Consider the following 20,979-nt stretch of genomic DNA (forward strand, 5'->3'; position numbering starts at 1 on the left):
ATTTATCTCATTAGAAGTTCTAAAAAATATAAAAACTTTTATGTGGCCTCCTTACACGACATAAAAATTTGTATAGAAGTATCAAATTTTACATTTCTATTTTTTTAAAAAAATTACTTATCTGTTATATACTATATAAAATAATTTTTTATTGTTGTATTTAATATAAATCATCTTTTATACACTACATAAGATATTTTTGCGCTATTATCTCTTGTATAAGCAAATTCTATATATGCCACATAACAATATTTTTTTCTAAAAACTAAATATACCAAAAAAAATTTGAAGCTTATATACAAAATTTCATGCTGTATAAGGAGGCCACATAAAAATTTTCATATTTTTTTGAAACTTTTAATGAGATAAATCAATTATTAATCTTGTATGTCTCTAAGGGTATTTTGGGTATTTTTGAAAAGAAGACCCAACCCAATGGCATATTGTAGAATAATTAATAAAGTCGTCGGTATATGTAAATGGTAAATCGTTGAAACCCGAATAAACTCAGTGGTATGGATCGAATAGATTCTATCAAAAGGAGGCAGAACAAGAACAAGGCCCGCAATCTGGAAATGGAGTGCAGGTTTTGGTATCTCATGTAGATGGAGTAATGTGAACAAGGTACTTCCTCCGGTTTCATAAAATATATTTAACTATATTTTACTTTTGTTATAATATTTTATGAGACAAATCTATATATATGTTCTTCTAGTGTACTTAAACTAAATGTTTTTAAAGTTGCTAGTCAAAGTTATAAAAGTTTGACCTAAATCTTGTCTAAATCTTGTCCAAAACATTAAGAATTATGAAACCGATGAAGTACATTCACTGGTGGAGAAACCATCTTTCATCGGTCGGCCGAATTCCACAATAGTCCCGGTTACAATAAAAACCGGGGCTAAAGATGATCTTTAGTCCCGGTTAAAAAGGGTAACGGACATATTTGATCTTTAGTCCCGGTTGGTAAATATCATCTTTAGTCCCGGTTCAAATGCTGTCATGGCCTGTCAGGCCCCCCCGGGATCTTTAGTCCCGATTGGTAACACCAACCGAGACTAAAGATCGTAACTTTAGTCCCGGTTGGTGTTATGAACCGGGACTAAAGATCCCGGGAATCATTATCCCCGGTTGGTAACACCAACGGGGACTAAAGTCCCACCCCTATATATATGTCTTCTTCCTCCTCCAGCTGCCTGAGCAAGCTTCAAAATTTCTTTAAAAAAGAGGGGATGTCATGCCAAAATTTCTAGTGAATTTATTTTGGTGATTATATACAAATCGGAGGTGCCTAAAAAGTTAGCAACTTCATCGTCCAATGTTTTTTTGTCATATTACATTTGGAGCTATGTTCTGCACACTTTTTTGTCTCCAAAATTTAGTTGTAAGTTGATGAGAGAGAAAATTTGTGTGGGGGAGAAAGAATATATAGAAATTTAGTTTATTTGCTAAAGAAGGTTTTATAAAATAGTTGAGAAGGAAAATATAGTGAAAGTTAATCTTAAATAATAGAAAACAAACTAAAATGAAAATTAAAAGAAGTAAAACACATTAATATTAGTTTAAAACTTTAGAAATAGTAAATAAGAATTATTTGGTGTAATATTTTATAATTTTTGTATGAATAATGATATGTCATTTTTGTATGACTGTTGAAAGAGTTTGTAATTATTTTATAATTATTGTATGACTGTCATTATTGTTAGAATAATTATTTATGTACGATTTTTTTTCATGTCACGTAGATGGATCGGCAATGGATGTACGCTGACCGGCGGTCCAAAGAGTTTATTGACGGCGTGCATTATTTTTTGAGAGTGGCCGAAGCTAACAGGCATAAGGGTTTTATTTGTTATCCATGTAATAAGTGTAAGAATCAGAAGGAGTATTCTGCATCCAGGACTATTTAATTCCACTTGTTTGAGTCGGGGTTCATGCCAAGCTATAATTGTTGGACATCCCACGAAGAGCAAGGTGTTGAAATGGAAGAAGATGAAGTGGAAGACGACAATATTCCGGACTTTGCTCAGTACGTTGGATTTGAAGGAAATCAAACGGGCGAGGAGGAAAGGGATGCTGATGGTAACGACGTTGTGGATGATCTTGGTCAGATATTGCAGGACGCCAAGGAGGACCGCGAAAGTGAAAAGGGGGCCCATAAATTGGACAAGATGTTAGAGGACCACAGAACGTCCTTGTACCCAGGTTGCGAGCAGGGGCACAAAAAGTTGGATACCACTCTGGAGTTCTTGCAATGGAGGCAAAAAATGGTGTTAGTGACAAGGCATTTGGCGATTTATTGAAACTCGTCAAGACCATTCTTCCGGAGGGAAACAAATTGCCCGAGACAACGTACGAGGCTAAGAAGATAGTCTGCCCTCTAGGATTGGAAGTTCAGAAGATTCACACATGTCCGAATGATTGTATCCTATATCGCGGTGAGGAGTACGAGAACCTAGAAGCATGCCCTGTTTGCAAAGCACTACGATACAAGATTTGACGAGACGATCCAGGAGAAGTTGACGGGCAGCTAACAAAGAAGAGAATTCCTGCTAAGGTGATGTGGTATTTCCCTATAATACCACGGTTAAGGCGTTTGTTCAGGAACAAGGGGAATGCTAGAATGATGCGATGGCACGCTGAAGAGCGTCAACAGGACGGGATGCTGAGACACCCCGCCGATGGTTCGCAGTGGCGGAACATCGACAGAAAATTTAAAGACTTTGCAAAGGACGCACGAAACATACGGTTTGGTTTGAGTACGGATGGCATGAACCCTTTTGGAGAGATGAGCAGCGGCCATAGCACTTGGCCCATTACGATGTGTATCTACAACCTCCCCCCATGGCTATGCATGAAGAGGAAGTACATAATGATGCCGATTATTATTCAAGGCCCCAAGCAACCTGGTAACGACATCGATGTGTACCTAAGACCACTGGTCGAAGATCTTAAACTATTGTGGAAGAAGGAAGGTGTCCCCGTGTGGGACGATGACAAACAAGAGGAGTTTAACCTACGAGCGCTGCTGTTCGTAACCATCAACGATTGGCCTGCACTTAGCAACCTATCCGGACAGTTCAACAAGGGGTACAAGGCTTGCACTCACTGTATGGATGAAACAGAAATTACGTATCTTAAGCACTGTAGGAAGGTTGTGTACATGGGTCATCATCGATTCCTTGCAGCAAACCACCCAGTACGGAAGAAAGGCAAGCACTTTGAACATAAGGCGGACCACCGTACGAAACCTAAACATCGCAGCGGGAAAACAATGTTTGCTATGGTTAAAGATCTTAAAGTAGTGTTCAGAAAGGGGCCTGGAAGCCAGCCTATAGAGAGCGAAGATGGTCACGCGGCGATGTGGAAAAAGAACTCTATATTTTGGGAGTTACCCTATTGGGAATTCTTGGACGTCCGCCACGCAATCGACGTGATGCACCTCACTAAGAACCTTTGCGTAAACCTTCTTGGCTTACTAGGTGTATATGGAAAGTCGAAAGATACACTGGAAGCACGTAATGATTTGAAGCATATGGAACAACGCGGCGACCTTCACCCGGAACCAAAGGAGAAAGGAAGCCATTACTTGAGTCCAGCCAGCTACACTCTTAGCAAGGCAGAGAAGGAAAGTATATTTGAATGCTTGGAGAGCATAAAGGTACCGTCTGGATACTCCACGAATATCAAGCGAATAATAAGCACGAAGGAGAAGAAGTTCACAAACCTAAAGTCTCATGACTGTCACGTGTTGATGACACAACTGCTACCAGTTGTAATAAGGGGTATCCTTCCAAACAATGTCCGGGCAACAATAACAAAGCTATGTGCATTCATGAACGCAATTTCGCAGAAGGTCATCGATCCAGATAGATTAGAAGCCCTTCAGAATGATGTGGTGCAATGTCTTGTTAGTTTTGAGTTGATATTTCCACCTTCATTTTTCAATATAATGACGCATCTGCTTTGTCACCTTGTCAAAGAGATCAGTATTCTCGGGCCTGTGTACCTACACAAGATGTTTCCTTTCGAGAGGTACATGGGCGTTCTGAAAAAGTATGTTCGTAACCGTGCTCGTCCAGAGGCAAGCATCGCCAAGGGGTATGGAACAGAGGAGGTCATCGAATTTTGCGTAGAATTTATTGAAGACCTTTGCCCAATCGGGGTACCTGAATCACGCCATGAAGGGAGATACGGGAAAAGGGAACTCTTGAAAGGAAAGCAATAATGACGGTAGACAACAATTTATTCCGTAAAGCCCATTTCACGGTTTTGCAACAATCTTCATTGGTAGCTCCTTACATCGAGGAGCACTTGGCTCTAGTTCGCGCCAGAAACATCGGTAAGTCCGATGCATGGATTACACGGCATCACATTGATACTTTCCCCGTGTGGCTACGACAACATCTCATTCCAGGCGAGGGGACCATCTGGGTAACGAGATGATCAACCAACAACTGGCCTTCCTGGCGAGGGGACCATCTGGGTCGATCGCGACATTCCAGGGATATGAGATCAATGGGTACACATTCTACACGAGAGCCCAAGACATGAAGAGCACGAACCAAAACAGCGTTGTTCGTATCGATGCCATAGGACACGATGGAACAACTGGCACGTATTACGGTGCCATCGAGGACATATGGGAACTTGACTATGGTCCTCTCAAGGTCCCTCTGTTCCGGTGCCAATGGGATAGGTTGACTGGTGGAGGCGTAATGATTGATGACAGTGAGATGACAACGGTTGACCTTAACAAGGTTGGATACTCGGACGAACATTTTGTCCTTACCAATGATGTAACGCAAGTCTTTTACGTGAAGGACATGTCTAGCAAAGGAAAGAAGGGCAGAGGGCCTGACGAGCCGAAGCGTCACGTGGTTCTCCCAGGCAAAAGAAAAATCGTCGGAGTTGATGGCAAGACTGACGAGGATTACGATCAGTTTGATGGGCAACCCCCTTTCACGGTGACGATTGACCCTAGCATCCTCCTATCAAATGAAGACACCCCTTACTCACGTAGCGATCACAAAGAGGGAACAATAGTGAGGAGAAAGTACGTCCGGTCAACCGTCACCGCCGATGTATTGCCGTAATTATTGTGTACACGATGTAAACTATTTTGGATGTAATAATTATCCATATAAATCAATTTTTGTATGGCATATGTTAATTACATACGATTATTAGAGGTTTTAACAATTTTAAATCATGTAATTGCTAGTTACATGCGATAATTAGAATTTTTAAAAGTTTTAAGTCATGCATGTGGCATTTACATATGTTACTTAGAGTTTTTAACAATTTTAAATCATGCATATGCTAGTTATATGCGATAATTAGGATTTTTAAAAGTTTTAAATCAGGCTTGTGGCATTTACATATGTTAATTAGAGTTTTTAACAATTAATTTAATATCATTCATATGCTACTTATATATGATTATTCGAATTTTTATTAATTTTAAATCATGCATGTCGTATGTATTTACATATGTTAATTAGAGTTTTTAACAATTAATTTAATATCATTCATATGCTAATTATATAAGATTATTAGAATTTTTACTAATTTTAAAACATGCATATCGTATGTATATACATATGTTAATTACAATTTTTAACAATTTAATATCATTCATATGCTAAGTATATATGATTATTAGAATTTTTATTAATTTTAAATCATATATTTGCTTATTACGTTTTATCCACTTAATTTACTACAGACAACAATAATTTTTCGAAGTAATTGTCATTAATTTTTCGACTTTAAATAATTTTAATGCATTATTTTCTATTTTAGAAACACATATGTAATGGAAATTAATATTCAGTGCGCTTATCAGTAGTCCCGGTTCTTAACCCTAACCGGGTTTAAAAAGAATTTAGAAATAGCGGAAAAATATCTTTAGTCCCGGTTGATGAGAACAACCGGGAGTAAAGATTCTTTACTCCCGGTTGTTCTCATCAACCGGGACTAAAGATCTAGGGGTATATATATTCCCGATGCGCGCCCTCGTCTTCTCCACCAACACTTAGAAGTTTTTTCCCCGATCGTTCTCTCTCGGCTTCTCCTTCACCGCCACTGCCTAGGGCATCCCCGCGCCGACGCCGCCGTCGTATCTCGCCGTCGTCTCGCGCGCGTCGTCGTCGCCGCCTCCACCGCCGCTGCATCTCTAGGGTGAGAGCCGCCGCCGCCTCCCTCTCTCTCTCTCTCCGATCTCAATCTCTCTCTCTTCCCCCAAACCGCCGCCGGCTACCTCGTTGCCGACGCCGCCGCCGACGTCGTCGCGCCCGATCACGACTCCGCCGCGCCGACGATGCCGACCCCGACCTCGAGGCGGCCTGCATCGGCGACGACGTCACGACGAAGCTGCAAAGCCGACGAAGCCGCGCCACGACGCCGCGGCGGCACGACACGCCGGGACACCACGACGTCGCCGCGGCACGGCACCGCCGCGCCGCCACACCATAGCCGTGCGACGCCGCCGCCGCGCCACGCCGATGCCGCGCCGCCACGCCGCCGCTGCGCCAAGCTGCAGCCGCGTAGCCCCGCCGCCGCTCCGCTGCCGCCACGTGAACGAATGAACGTGAACGAGAACGTGAACGTGAACGAACGAACGTGAACGTGAACGTGAACATGAACGAACGAACGTGAACATGAACGTGAACGAGAACGTGAACGAACGAAATGTACGTGAACGAGAACGTGAACGAACGAACGAACGAACGAACGTGAACGAACGAATGTTAACGAACGTGAACGTGAACGAACGTTAACGAACGTGAACGTTAACGAAAAGTGAACTTAACAAGGACGCGAACATTACTTAACGTACGTTAACGTGGACGCACGTGAACGAACGAACGTAGGTGAATGAAACGTGAACTTAACGAGAACGCGAACGTGAAATACAATATATAAGATTGTGTAGGGTTCTAATATACGACAGTTAGACTTAGCATATATGACTATTTGAGTTTTAATATAAGATTATTATAGTTTTAATATAAGATTATTAGATTTGTAATTAGACTTAGCATGTACGACAGTTAGACTTAGCATATATGATTGTTAGCATATAAGATTGTTAAAGCAAAAATGTCTCATGACTTAGCAACTATTTCTTGTATGAACAGATGGCTGATCGCGATGAGGGACAGATATTGTACGATACAATCGCAGAGGGAAGCAGCCAGTACTGGAACGAAGAAGAGGGGAACGAGGATCCAAACCAGTACTTGAACGAGGAAGAGAACGTGGAGAGGGATGCGGAGGGGAACCAGGAGGGGCACGTGGAGAGGGATGTGGAGGGGAACCAGGAGGAGGAGGCTAGTGGAAGTCAACCCTCCGCTGGACAGAAGAGGGCACGCGGGCAACGAGGTGCCGCGAAGAAGCTTGAGGGTCGGCACATCATAACGGAAGTGGACGAAGACGGCCGACCTAGTGCCCCGGTGGAAGCAGCCAAGAACTACGTACATCACAGCGGTTGGGTTGTGCGGGATAACGTGCCTGTCAGTATGGTGTACTGGCGCAGAACAAGGGCATGCGGAGATCATGAGAGCTTTGTCCCAGATTCGGAGAAAGAGATGCTATGGACCACAATGCTCGAGACATTCACCCTTCCCGCGGGTACAGAGGACAAAGTGAAAAGGTGGACTCTAAAGAAAATGGCAGAACAATTTCAGAGCTTCAAGGGAGATCTGTACCAGAAATATATCCTGAAGGGGCAGACACCGAACTTCGACACATTCCCAAAGCTAAGGGATCACTGGGACGAGTTCGTTGCATATCAGACAGGTCAACAAGGGCAGGCGATGATGGAAAGAAACAAAGAAAATGCCGCCAAGAAGAAGTACCATCACCAGTTGGGGTCAGGCGGCTATAGCGTCGCGATGCCGAAGTGGGAGGAGATGGAGGCAAGCTTGCTTGAGAGGGGTATCGAACCGGCCACCGCTAATTGGCCGGATCGATCAAAGTTCTGGTACTATGCTCACGGTGGAACGCTCAACCCAGCTGATGGCTCTCTGGTCTTCAGCGATCAGATACGCGAGGCTGCGCATCGACTAACGGACGTAGTGGAAGCCTCTTCTTAGGGCACGTTCCGACCCGACAGAGAGAAGGACGAGCTGTCACTCGCCCTGCAGACTCCAGAGCATCCAGGACGAACACGAGGGAAAGGGGTTGTCACATCCTGATTTTTGTTTCAGGATTTATAAATTATTTAATAAATTATTATTAGAATTTATATTAAATGTTCTTTAATTTACAAGTGAAGTTAAATGTGGGAAATAAAATTTCCTAAATATAAAGCATGGATGGATTTAATTTTTATTAAATTCTCCATGGTTAATTATACTCTCTGGAATTTTCTCGGATTTTTCGGAGCTCAATTCCTAATTTTAATCATACAAAGAGCATTTCAGTAATTACCCACATATTAAATTAATCATTAAATGGTCTAATTGTAATTTTTTAAGTACTTTGAGTGTCCAAGTATTTTCAGGATTTTTCTTGAAATTATTTGAGCATTGGAAGTATTTTTAATAATTCAAAGATCATTTAAGTGATTATTTTAATTGGGAAAGTAATAAAATCCTCCTCCTCAGCTTGGGCCATTTTCAGCCCATTCCTTCCTTTCCTTCCTCTCTCTTCCGCCGGCCCAACCTGAGCCGCCTCCTCTCCTCTCAGCCTAGCCGGAAAAGTCTATTTTCCCTCCCTGATCTACTGTTCATCTTCCAGCTCTGGACAGAGCCGAGCCGCCCGTGCTGTGCCCTGTGCAGCCGCCGCCTCCTCCTTCCAAATCTCGCCTCCCCGTTGCTCCTTTTTCCAATTTAGTTGAGGGGAAATATTCCTCTTATCCTCCTCTATCTTTACCCCCAAAAATCGGAGCAAATCGTTGAGTATCTTATCCGAATCGAACTCGTTTTCGAGTTTATCTCCAAAACCGAGTTTTTTGATTTTTCCGGATCGATTTCTTGCGGGAGGAGTCCGATCTCTTCAATCCAAGGCTATAAATAGGACCCCCTAGTCCTCCTCTTTCGTTTGCCCCCTCTCCCGTCCTCTTCCGTGCTCCGTAGCTCCGTCGCCACCGCCGCCAAGCAAACCGCCGCCGCCGGCCATCTCCGGTGCCGCCGCGCCGCCGTCTCCATCGTCGTCGCCGGTCGCCGTCACCACCGTTGGGTGCGCCGTGGTGAGGGGAAGCTCGGCCACCCTTCCTTTTCCGTCGCCGGTCATCGGAGCTCCGCCGCCCCGTGCAACCCGAGCCGCCGCCGTCGCCTCCTCGTCGCCGGCCGTCGTCGGTCGTCGTTTGGCACGAGGGTGAGTACCGTTGGGTTCGTCTCGTCGTCCTCTACGTGTTCATGTCCTCCAAAGTCGCAGCCGACCATCCAATCTCCGGCGAGGTCGCCATCTTGGCCCGGCCATTGATGAGGTCATCATGACGTCATCATCGTTTTTCTTTTTCCTGTTTTTTCTAATAGATTAAATCTTCAGAAATTCATAACTAAATCATCGTAACTCGGTTTTGAGTGGTTCAAGTTGCTAAATTCATCTAAAATCATGATCTACATGTTTGTTTACTTTATATGTATTGTTTATTTGGTTTTTATTAGTCTTTTTCTTCGTTTTGCGTGTTAGCTTGTCGTTTCCGTCGTTGCGAAGGTTCGTGAGTGCGTCGGAAGTGATCAAGAAGATTAATTGAAGACCGATTATTGCAATGCAAGTCACACAGATCCTAAACACAATCCTTTGAGCATGTTGATCCTATATTTAAATTCTCTATTTATTTCAACTGTGCATTTATTTTCGAATGTCACCGGGTGGTGTGAACTTATTCCTTTGTTATGGCCAATTTGCATTGATTACTTTATTCCTTGATACCTTGGGTTATTATAACTTGACTAGTTGGGCTTTATATATTGGTTCAGCTAGATATTAGTTATGATTGCTTAGCCATGCTTAGAAACATTAGCACACTATTGGGATAACTTATGACTCACTATTATTTAAGGATGGCTTAATGATAGTTCACGATGGTTAATCGTGATTGGTTAATTAATTACTTGCCAACTAAAACTTGATAATGGTGGGTTGTGAGCACATGGTTTTGAGAGTCGTGCTCATGACAATTAAGGACCGGTTCGCGAGCTACTGTTGTGAGACATTTACCGTGCCAACCACAAGCCAGCGTGGGCAACGGCTTTATCGTTTGTATAGCATGATTCATTATAGTGCGCCAGACTGTGAAGTGGCGAGAAGTCCACGGGGGTCGCTGGGGAGTCCATGCCTTGTTTATAAGGGGGTGATTATGATCCAGGAACGGTGCACTGTGGTGAGTTGTGTTATGCAAGGGGTATTGTCACAGCTCCTTTCCGAGGTACCGTGGTGGTACTGAGGCACATGGTGACATGATGTGGAGCTGTGTCTTGTGGGTACAGTGGTACACCTCTGGCCAGAGTAAAACTATTCGAATAGCCGTGCCCGCGGTTATGGGCGGGTTGAGCAATGTTTTTCGTGATTAGTCTCACACCTCTCACAATAATTATGGATGTTAATACCTGATAATAATTTGCTTAGCTCCTGGTTTGGAGTTAGATCTGTACAGCCGGGTATGGTTGTTCAGGATGGTTGGGCCTGTACAGCATGGGTGTGCTGTTCAGTGTTGATTAAAATTTTTAATTAATTACTCTACTGTTTTACTACTCTTAACTCTTTGCTAAATGCTGCTTTCGCAAATGAGCCTATATTATGCCATCCTTTGGTATCCTTGTGCACTTGCATATTTGCTGTGTGGCTTGTTGAGTATGTCATATGCTCATTCTTGCAATAATCATCAAACCTCAGTTGAAGATAAAGGATCCAGAAGGAGAAGACGTTTGGCTTATACCCCAGTTGAGCTGCCTGTGGGAGTGGAGCTGAAGCCATCGCTAGACCGTTAATTCCGCTGCTGTTTTCTTTTCTTTTGTAAGTATGTAACGTCATTATTAAGATGGATTTGTATATTAAATTGTCAGTTTGTGTACCTCGGCTGATTCCTGGACGAGGATTTTATGCACAAATTAGTTCGGAAATTACTAGTGAATTTCCCGGCGTGACAGGGGTGATTCCTTGGAAGATTGGGTTCAAGGAGGACATCCACACATACAGGAGTCGGATGAGGAGCAAGAGAGATACCGAGGCGAAGATTGCAGATCTTGAGTACAAGGTATTGAGCTACGAGCTTAGCATGCAAGAGGAGGTGGCAAGGAAGGTTGATGAACGCATGGCCGCACATCGGTCCCATGATCCCCAGCCGACCATTCCTCCTGCAATTGTGAGCCCTTCTGGAAATCGTAGCAGTTGCGCCTTAACGGGGCAGGTAGTATCACAGAGCATGGACACCATGCAAACCCATGATGAAACCACCTGCCCCGTTGATGACATCACTCAGCGGACACCATGTGAGCTGCATATTCCCTTCAAGAACTTATCAATAAAGGTAAGCTCGTAGTTTATCGATTTTAGATTTGTCCATTCCGCAAGTTGCTGCTTATATATGTTGATTACTAATAAATAACCTCTCACCACGTGAAAGTGGCGTCGGGCATGGCCATCCCAACGGACCCTTCAGGTACTTACCACTGCAGGCCGATTCTAGCAGGATACTCCAAGGTCGAAGTTGAGTTGATCGAAGGCGCGTACGAGGACCTCGAGTTGGATTACCCTGGAGGAGACGGTGAGACGCATCTACGAGACACAAGCCACACCATTATACTATGGCGCAAGCAATACATCATCATCCCTGGGCGACAAGCGGCGTCTCGTGCACCATCTCCTCCGGCTCCGCCATCTCCTCCTCAGGCTTCAGCACCGTCTCCTCCTCATGCTCCAGCACCGTCTCCACCTCAGGCTCCTGCAATGACTCCTCCTCAGGCTCCTGCACCGACTCCTCCTCAAGCTCCTCGTCCAGCACCTTCCAAGTCAAGGGCCCCCCAAGCTCCACCGCCTGCCCCCACAAGGGCAACGAAGAAGGCGAAAGTTGACACCGCCAAGAATAAGGACCCGGGGTACGATTGCACGCAAGAGGAGCTTGACGCTTATGTGTCATCAGAAGTCAGGAGACAATTGAAGCCTCGAAGTCCAGAAAAGAAGATTTCTATAGACCCGAGTGTCAAGAACTTCTTTAGGGGTATGTCTGCACCTGCCAAGGAGGCCATAAAGCTATCGGACTATGAGCGAACACTCAAGAAAGCATCTTCTGGAAAGTCCAAACCAGTCCCTCAGCTTGGAGAGCAACCAAACCAGGAGATCGAGCCGTTGGTGACCGGTGAAGATTTTGGAATACAAGAATTTATTAATGACACCGGGCTAACTGTGGATCAATTGCTACGAGGCGCACCAATCGAAAAGGCGGAAGCGAAATACATGTACGAACTCGGTAAACCGCTTGTCAAGCCTGAGCAGCTGCAGTCCCTACCCACACAAATATACAAGTTCCATCAACTGTACATGGAGATGAGCACCACCGGTAGAGAGATGATCGGAGCGAGGATCAGGGACACGGACTTCTTGCAAGGAGATGACATTCTCTGGATCAATTTCAAGGGTATCTACGAACTATACCAGCTGGACGCCCTCGACGTCTCTATTATGAGTTGCTGGATTTTGTAAGTATCGTTCAGTTAGATTTCTTATTACGTTTCCTTTAATTAATTAGGTCCTTGTGTATAAGTAGACTATATATAATATATACTTCCTTTTATCGTTGTAGAATGGAGATTCAAAGGGCCCGACGGCGGAGGGTTTTCGATACTGGATTCATCGACCCTCGGAAAGTAAACGTCGCAATGCTTGACCAGTATCCGCAAGCCACATAGGACAATCTCGTCCATCTCCTGATGGCGTAGCATTACAAGACGTTCATACTGTTGCCGTACAACATAGAGTTAGTTTAATTTTACTGTCTTCCTATACCAAATTTCATTCCCGTAAGAACATGCTAAGTGTTTCATACGTAATGCATCCCACGCACATTGCAGATTCCCCTGGGTGCTTTTACTCTTCGACCTGGAGGCCTGCACCGTCAACGTATATGACTCAATGGATAAAAAAGAGTCTACGTTTGACAAGGTTTTCGAACTTATAGACAGGTACTGTCATAAGTTCCTATGTTAATTAAGAATCTTGTTATAGTTAATTGCTACTACGAATCATAGCTTTAAACTCCATGTAGGGCTTGGTATCGGTTCCGTCATTTGGTCCGCGGCAAATGGAGAGAAAGACTTAGGCGGAAGTTCAATTTTCCTGTGAGTACACATGCTCTACATTTATATTGAATCTCCAATTCAAATACATACAAGTGTATATTAATTAGATCTCTCGCCATTTGTCATTTATTTATAGTGCGCAAAGCAAAAGCAGGGAACTAACTTGTGCGGCTACTACGTGTGCGAATATTGCCACTGCCTTGCAGACCAAATCATCACCACAAGAGAGCTCGATGTACGTACAAATAAATTCAAAATTTCATTACGTATCGATTTGTTGTTTAATTACTAATTAATTTCATACATTCATATAGTTTATTCGCATGAGGGATAACCTGATCACACACAAGGAATTTATCGCGGTGGTTCAAGAACAACTCATGGGATTCATCAACGAACAAATCCTTGATCCCAAGGGTGAATTCTACTACGACGGAAATACAATTCATAGGTCCTTAGCTTCTGAGATAACGACTACTACTACGTCGAAATCGTAGCTAGCTAGGACATCATAATGGATTGTAATTAATACATGTCTGTTTTTCTATATGCATGTGTACACATTTTCTTTAATGTATATATATATATATATATATATATATATATATATATATATATATATATATATATATATAAACCATGCAGCAACAGGGCCATGCAAAAAAAAAGATCAACTCGATCTTTAGTCCTGGATTGGTAGTTCCGGTTTAGAAACCAGGACTAAAAGGGGGTTACGAACCGGGACTACAAACGCTTTCTCCACCAGTGGAAGTACATTAGTTATTTTTTTCTTATATGATTAATATGAGTCATATGAAGTGTGTTGCTGAGCTGCGATAATATGTTACGGCCTCATCTTTTCGCTTATGCTTATGCTTATCAGCCAAAATTTGAATTTTCAACCTTAAAATTGGAAGTGATTTTGGGGTTATTCATCAAAGTTTAATTTTCAACCTTTCCTTTTATATCGCTAAGAACACATATATAAAAGTTTTATTCATAAATTACTCTTCTCTTGCAAATATGTTGTTTGGCTTATTCCACGAATAAGCGAACCAATGGGGCCGTTAACTTTTTTCTTTTTCTAACGAAGAACCACCTATGACTAAGGCCCTGTTGGGATCATTTAGTCTCTAGACTAAAATTAGTTTCTGAACTAAAAACTTTTGTCACATACTGTTTGGATCAATGGACTAAAAGGGACTAAAGGCATGTAGACCGAGGGAGCGAGAAGAGAGAGATTGCCACTTTAGTCCCTAAAAGTAGCTCTAAGAGAGACTAATGGATTTTAGTCCTAATATGCACTTTTAGTCTCTTTTAGTTATCCATATTTGAATTCTTAGGGATTAAAATAGAGTGACTAATGGATTAGTCCCACCCCATCAAGGGAAAATTGGAACCATGTCATTATAATTTTGTAAAATTTGAGATATGCTATGCTGACCCACATGTCATTGACTCATGTGGGTCCTATTTGTCATTGTGATACTAATGGCATAACTCAAACTTTGCAAAATTATAATGGTATGGTTCCAAATTACCCATGAATGAAACAGGATCTGAGTCGATTTGCTTCAAATTGTTTGACTTTCCAAACGTCGCAACAAATATGCAACCTTTGTTAGGAAACGATACAATGTAACCGATCTGGAAATTTCCTGATGACGGGCAAATGGGCAACCCATCCAGTGAGATGTGTGAATAAGCACCCTGTGCACATAATCTGGAGCCGTGCTGCCAAAAAAAAAAACAAAAGAAGGGGACAGTGACAAGAAAAACGCACATGTTGATGGCGAAAAAAGGTCCTAGAAAAACCAGGCCTGTAGACGAGAAAGGAGGCACCAGGGGCGAAGCTATAGCAAGTTATTGGGGTCAGTTGACCCCGATGATTTCTTCCGAGTCCCTTATACTCCTTTCTATTTTACAGCTATGACCGGTCAAAGAAAACACTAGACCCCGATGATTGTTTCGTTAAAGCTCAACTGGTGGCAAGAAACGATACTATTATCAGCTAGCAAATAGAAAATTAGTTAGCAATTGTGATTATATGTCAGTCTACATAGATATATATATACGTTTTAGACTGGCGCTCATAAAGTGACCCTTATTTAGGATTAATTGCTCCAGTAGCCAACTAATCCTATTATTATTTCTTGATTATCATCACAATTTGGTTGAACCTAGTCTCTTAAGTCTGAATTTGAGGAAATTAGAGTTTTGAAATATAAACGTTTGATTTTTCAAGTTCAGTTACATGATCATGAGGCATGAGCCGGGGGAATATAACAAAGGTGATTTTCACCATATAAGAGGTTGTTATATTCTTTTCCCAAATATAGTAATCTAGTACAATAACGATGTGGTTGTAATTGAGTCCCTGTTTAGTTCCTACACAAAAAATTTACACCATATCACATCGAACGTTTAACACCTGCATGAAGTATTAAATATAGGCTAAAAATTAACTAATTGCACATATTGCGACTAATTTGTGAGACGAATCTTTTAAGCCTAATTGCTCCATGATTTGATAATGTTGTGCTACGGTAGACACTTTCTAATGACAGATTAATTAGGCTTAATAAATTCGTCTCGTTGTTTACTGACGGATTATGTAATTAATTTTTTTTATTAGTGCCCGATCACCCCATGTGATACCCTATATAATATCCGATGTGACATGCCAAAACTTTACACCCCTAATCTAAACACCCCCTGATATGTAAAAGGTAACCACTACTACAACAATAACCTTAAAATTATTAGAAGCTATAGCCAATTGTTAGGATCGTTAATTAATAGTGACCCCGGTGACAACCTATCCTGGCTTCGCCCCTGGGAGGCACTCAGGCACATGCGTCCTGGTTCCCACATGCACGCCGCGTGAACTCAAACTCGTCGCAAAAGAAAAAACAGAGCAAATCTATCATCACTTGGCGCCGATCATCCCGAGTTCCCGACAGCGATCATGGATTCATGGTTCACGATGGCCAGGGCACTCCATCTCAAAAAGAAAAAAAAATTAACAGAAAGATCAAAAGAGAGGAAGAAAAATTATCGTGATTCTGTGTTCATGCATTGGCAATCAAGCCAATCGTACACCATGTTTTCCTATCTACTGTAGCTAGGTTGCAAAATTATCGTTTACATGTATCGTCTCAATTCAAGTTTATAGCTACCAAGTTTGAGCTTTACACTTACTAGTAGTAGCATAATAAACCGCGCCGCCCGTTGCTAGCTGACACCTGCAAGAGTGCCAGTGAGTATATACTAGTACTACTACGGCAGTAACCTATGAGCCGTTTGCTACAGGCGAAACCGAGCCAGCCCTCTTGCGAGACTGCGACGCGCGCGATCGTCAATCATGCAGACGATCGATCACATGCGTGATCGCGCTGGACATCTGACCGTTCACCGTCGTCGTCGTCTGGCCCTGCCACATGACATGCATGCGCCACGCACGACAACCCATTCCTTCCTCTCGCTGTCCTGCCGTGCCCTGCCTCCCTTATCCAACAAGCGTAATCGATCGATCGATCCATCCATGTCTCTGCATCCGGGTAGTGGGTACAAATAAGCTGAGGCCTTCTCGCGAGAAATCAAAACCGTATCACCTCACACTCACAGCAGTTCGGCTGACCATGGCGAGAGCGGCGGCGGCGGCGGCCTTCGTCTTCGTCTCCCTCGCCCTCCTCTGCGACGCCAGCCAAGGTGATTGAAATTGCTAATTATAGTACTAGCATTACTTGGCACTTGATAGTTGCTGCATTGTCATTGCAGTGCTAATATAAACGAATTGTGGGCGTGCAGGCGAAGGGGCGGCGGCGGCGGCGGCGTGCAGGGCGGCGGATTTGGTGGTGAGGCAGAGGGCGACGGGGCGGGTGGTGGAGGGGAAGCCGGAGTACGCGGTGGAGGTGGCGAACCGGTGCCGGTGCGCGCAGTCGAGGGTGGTGCTGCGATGCTACGGGCTCAGCAGCGTCGAGTCGGTGGACCCGCGCGCCATCCGCCCCGTCGATGACGAGCGCTGCGTGCTCCGCGGTGGCCGCGTCATCCGCCGCGGCGCGCCGCCCGTGCGCTTCACCTACGCCTGGATGACGCCCTTCGACTTCCCCCTCGTAAGCTCGCAGGTCCACTGCTAGTGCTTAGCTAGCCTAGCAAGCACTGTCACCCACTCTATCATCAGCTCGTCGTCAAAACGGCAGAAGCGAAAATGAATTAGCTAGTGCAGAGTGTATCATATGTAAACCCCAGTACTGCACCGTGTTAGTGCTGGGTAATTTCAAACTTCTGATATTGTTTTTGGTTTTGGAAAAAAGAAGGGGGAAGCAGTGGAGCACCCTCCAGAACTGTTTGTGATCAACTAAGTTAAAATCAGACCATCAATTGCACTTAGCTAGTAGCACAAATTGGAGTTTTCCTTTTTGAGATGGACACTGGAATTGGACGAGCTCTTCTTGCTCCTGTAATCTCCTAGGCGTCCAGCTTTGTTAATTTCTACGGTAAAAATTGGTTAAGGATTTCAACTAGTTGGGTACAAAGTTTGGGCAAGTATTGTCGCCACCAAGCTGTTGACATGTGTTCCTGCAGTATATATGCTTCACAAATTGGAGATGATTATATTCGTGAAAATGCTCAAATGAAAAAGAAAACTACAGTCCAATTTGGAAATAACCCAGACTTGCCAGTTGCCACGCGAGACCGGTCTGACTAGCCACCAACGACATTTGGCCAGTCAAACTGACATAGTCTGACTCCAAGTCTGATTTGTGGTGCTCGATTTTTCTTGCTTAGGCCTGAGATTTTTAGAGTCCTAACTGGTTTCCACACCTAATTGGATATGAAAAAAACCCTCAGAAGTAAGTCCACCCTCCTATAAATATAAGGGGTCTAAGTCCGATTGAAACAACAACCAATCAATCGTCAAAATCAATTTAGTATCCAAACCTTCTTATATATTCTACATCTCACTCATTCTTGCTACCTATCCCAAGTTTATCGTTCTCAAATCCACCAATTGCTCGTCGTCTCTCATCTCTACGGTGTTAGAGGACGCCCTAGTGTTGAAGCGAAAAACACACACTGGCTAGGAAGATCTACTTAACTTCAGTACAGATCCAAAATCTTGCCTTTAGGTTTATGAGCGTGCCAGTTGATTTGAACCTGCAAACAACAAGAAACAAAGACAAAAAAAACCGCGGTTAAATCCATAAACGATAGCCGATCGGCTAGTCGCCGATGGCATATCATTTATCTTCAAGACGATGTGAATCGATCGGCAGCTATGAATAAGCAAGATAAGACTAAATCTATTCGATCGGCTGTAGATATTAACGCTATATAATCAGTATGTCGATGTATATTTAGATCAAGTGATTGGGATAGATTGGTCGCCATGCCGAGACAGTATAAATCATTTAGGTCGAAATATATATTAACATAAAGATTATAAACGCTTATAGCATAGCCGATCAGATAGATTTAGCATGTATTGGCAAATACTCCGATACCACTCTATATTAAGATATTAAAACAGATAGAATATACCACACAGAAGCCTAATATACTTTATTGTAACAAGATCTTAATATAAAGGGCAGATTTAGCATATCAATTAAGCATATAAGACATAAAGCTAAATCAGGTAAAATCGGCTGAAACCTCAATACTATCTCTCTTGATGATTATAAAACAAGCCAGATATCATAATTATAAAAACTACTTAATAGATCGAACTCAACCGATGCAGCATTAAGCATAAAGACAAATATGAGATCTAAGCAAGATGATCAAAATCTGCAAGAGATGGTGGATACACGATACAATCTAGATTAATAACAAAACATAACTCTACCAATTGTTTCCTAACAATAAGAACTAGCCGATAACAAGTTATATAGCACAACTAGTATAGATTGCAGCATGTATATGATAACTCGACGGATTACATGAACAGGGTTAAAGTATCATAAAGATGGAAGCATTAACCCCGATAACGCAAGCCGCCATAACAAGTTTTACCTCTAGTTGAAGATCGAATCGATGCAGCTCAACCCGAAAGCAAGAACTCATCGAAATAAACGAAAGTAAAAAGGGTGGCGATGCGCCGAGATTGTATTGAACGATTGTTAATTGATTACATGGGTTCGGGTCATATTTATACCCGAGATACAAAATATGTCCTTGCCGGACACGACACTTATCTCTAACAAACTCTAAGATACCATAAGCCTTTGCGGCAGACTTTTGTCCAAACATATCTCTAAGGAAATTACATGAAATATCCTAACTAATAGATACAATTGCCTTATCCGAGAGCTTTATCTCCATCATGGCAATCCTCATGAAGCACTTTGAACGATTCTGGAAACAGCTTCGAAACCGTCTTCATCGGAATCAGCTGCATCACCTCCATCGGCTGTATCGGCTATCCTCTGTCCGATCCATCTCAGCCGATGTAGACTCCAGCCGATGCCTTCGCAGCCGATTCACGCTCTGTTCTTCGAATCGATCTCTTTATCGAATCCGCTTCGATCCCAATGTCGAACCTGGTTCACATCTTACCAAATTTGGTCGTCAACACCTAGCTAGCCTGCCGAGTCTAGAATAAACCGACGCTCGTTCACCTTGATGGGGTCCCTCCCGGGTGTTCGTTAGGCGGCATCTACCCACTCCCTATGGCGGCGTGTTTCCGGGTGCTACCGTGGGTTGCACATCACATGCTTAATGTGTGGCGGCGTTATTCTACTTCAACAACTTGACTATTATTATAAGAAATGTCACAAAGCATGGTGCGTGTCTTCTATATGATGGTCTGAAAAATATAACAAAGATACATCAGAAATCACCGCACCTTTCGTGGTATAAGTAGGAAATAATGGGTATGAGAAGGCAAATTCGCCAAAACATGGGCATGGCAAAGATGATGATTATAGCGAATTAAAAAGTATGGTCAATTACTACCTGGCATATCTCAATTCTCACACACACATAGTGTCGATCTCTTGGATGTCATGTTGTACCTAACTACAGATCTATAATTTGCTTTTCTTCTCTCTCCACATATCTCCTTCACCTAAATACAAATATGATATAACAATTTTAAAATGCCACTTATACATTACTTATTGTAGGAATAAGTCCATTTTGCCTCCCTTAACTATTGCTTGTGATTAAATTCTCCCTCAATCACAGAATCAGATATAACGCCTCCCCCATTTTTAAAAACCAGTGTAAATTGACTCCTTCGGTGGTTTTAAAAGCGGTTTCTATTGACGTGGCAAGCAGGGCCCCACATGTCAGGCACCTCTCTTCCATCAACCAAACCACCACCTTTTAGAGCTTAGAGAAACATCACTTTTCCCTCTCACATCTCCAAACAGGGCACCGCCAAGCTGGCCGTTTTCCCCAGCGCCGCCATTGCACGTCGCACCTGGAGAGCGCCACCTCGCCGCCGCCCCTTAGGCCTTAATCATAAAATGTTTCAAATAAGACTAATGGTTAAACGTTAGATATAAACAGTACAAAACTTCAATCTGGATGGAGGTAGTACGATGGAGGTAGGGCATCTGCATGTTGCACTTGAAAAGATCAGTTTCTACCTGTTTATTTTAGTTGTGCATGCATTTAATATGAACCACCAGTTGGCATGTAGGTCTTCTGTTTTTAGCATTTTTCAGTGCGATTCTACCGTGTGTTTGGTTCTGGGACTAGATGGGATGTGATGAAACCA

The 20,979-nt window shown here is 43.0% G+C and overlaps 2 protein-coding genes across 2 annotated transcripts; both read left to right on the plus strand.

Moving 5' to 3' along the window:
- The first annotated feature begins 8,732 nt into the window (after positions 1–8,732).
- Positions 8,733–13,798, plus strand: LOC136355042 (uncharacterized). Its single transcript, XM_066307145.1, has 8 exons — positions 8,733–9,324; positions 9,643–11,482; positions 11,579–12,650; positions 12,755–12,928; positions 13,023–13,133; positions 13,217–13,289; positions 13,387–13,485; positions 13,565–13,798. The coding sequence occupies exons 3-4, from the start codon at positions 11,590–11,592 to the stop codon at positions 12,858–12,860; spliced, it is 1,167 nt and encodes a 388-aa protein (XP_066163242.1). The 5' UTR covers positions 8,733–9,324; positions 9,643–11,482; positions 11,579–11,589; the 3' UTR covers positions 12,861–12,928; positions 13,023–13,133; positions 13,217–13,289; positions 13,387–13,485; positions 13,565–13,798.
- A 2,938-nt stretch (positions 13,799–16,736) lies between these two features.
- Positions 16,737–17,642, plus strand: LOC4329456 (TPD1 protein homolog 1). The gene is made up of 2 exons (XM_015769546.3): positions 16,737–16,961; positions 17,061–17,642. The coding sequence occupies exons 1-2, from the start codon at positions 16,892–16,894 to the stop codon at positions 17,387–17,389; spliced, it is 399 nt and encodes a 132-aa protein (XP_015625032.1). The 5' UTR covers positions 16,737–16,891; the 3' UTR covers positions 17,390–17,642.
- The last annotated feature ends 3,337 nt before the right edge of the window (positions 17,643–20,979 follow it).

This window comes from Oryza sativa, chromosome 2, assembly GCF_034140825.1.
Source record: "Oryza sativa Japonica Group chromosome 2, ASM3414082v1".
Classification (NCBI taxonomy): domain Eukaryota; kingdom Viridiplantae; phylum Streptophyta; class Magnoliopsida; order Poales; family Poaceae; genus Oryza; species Oryza sativa.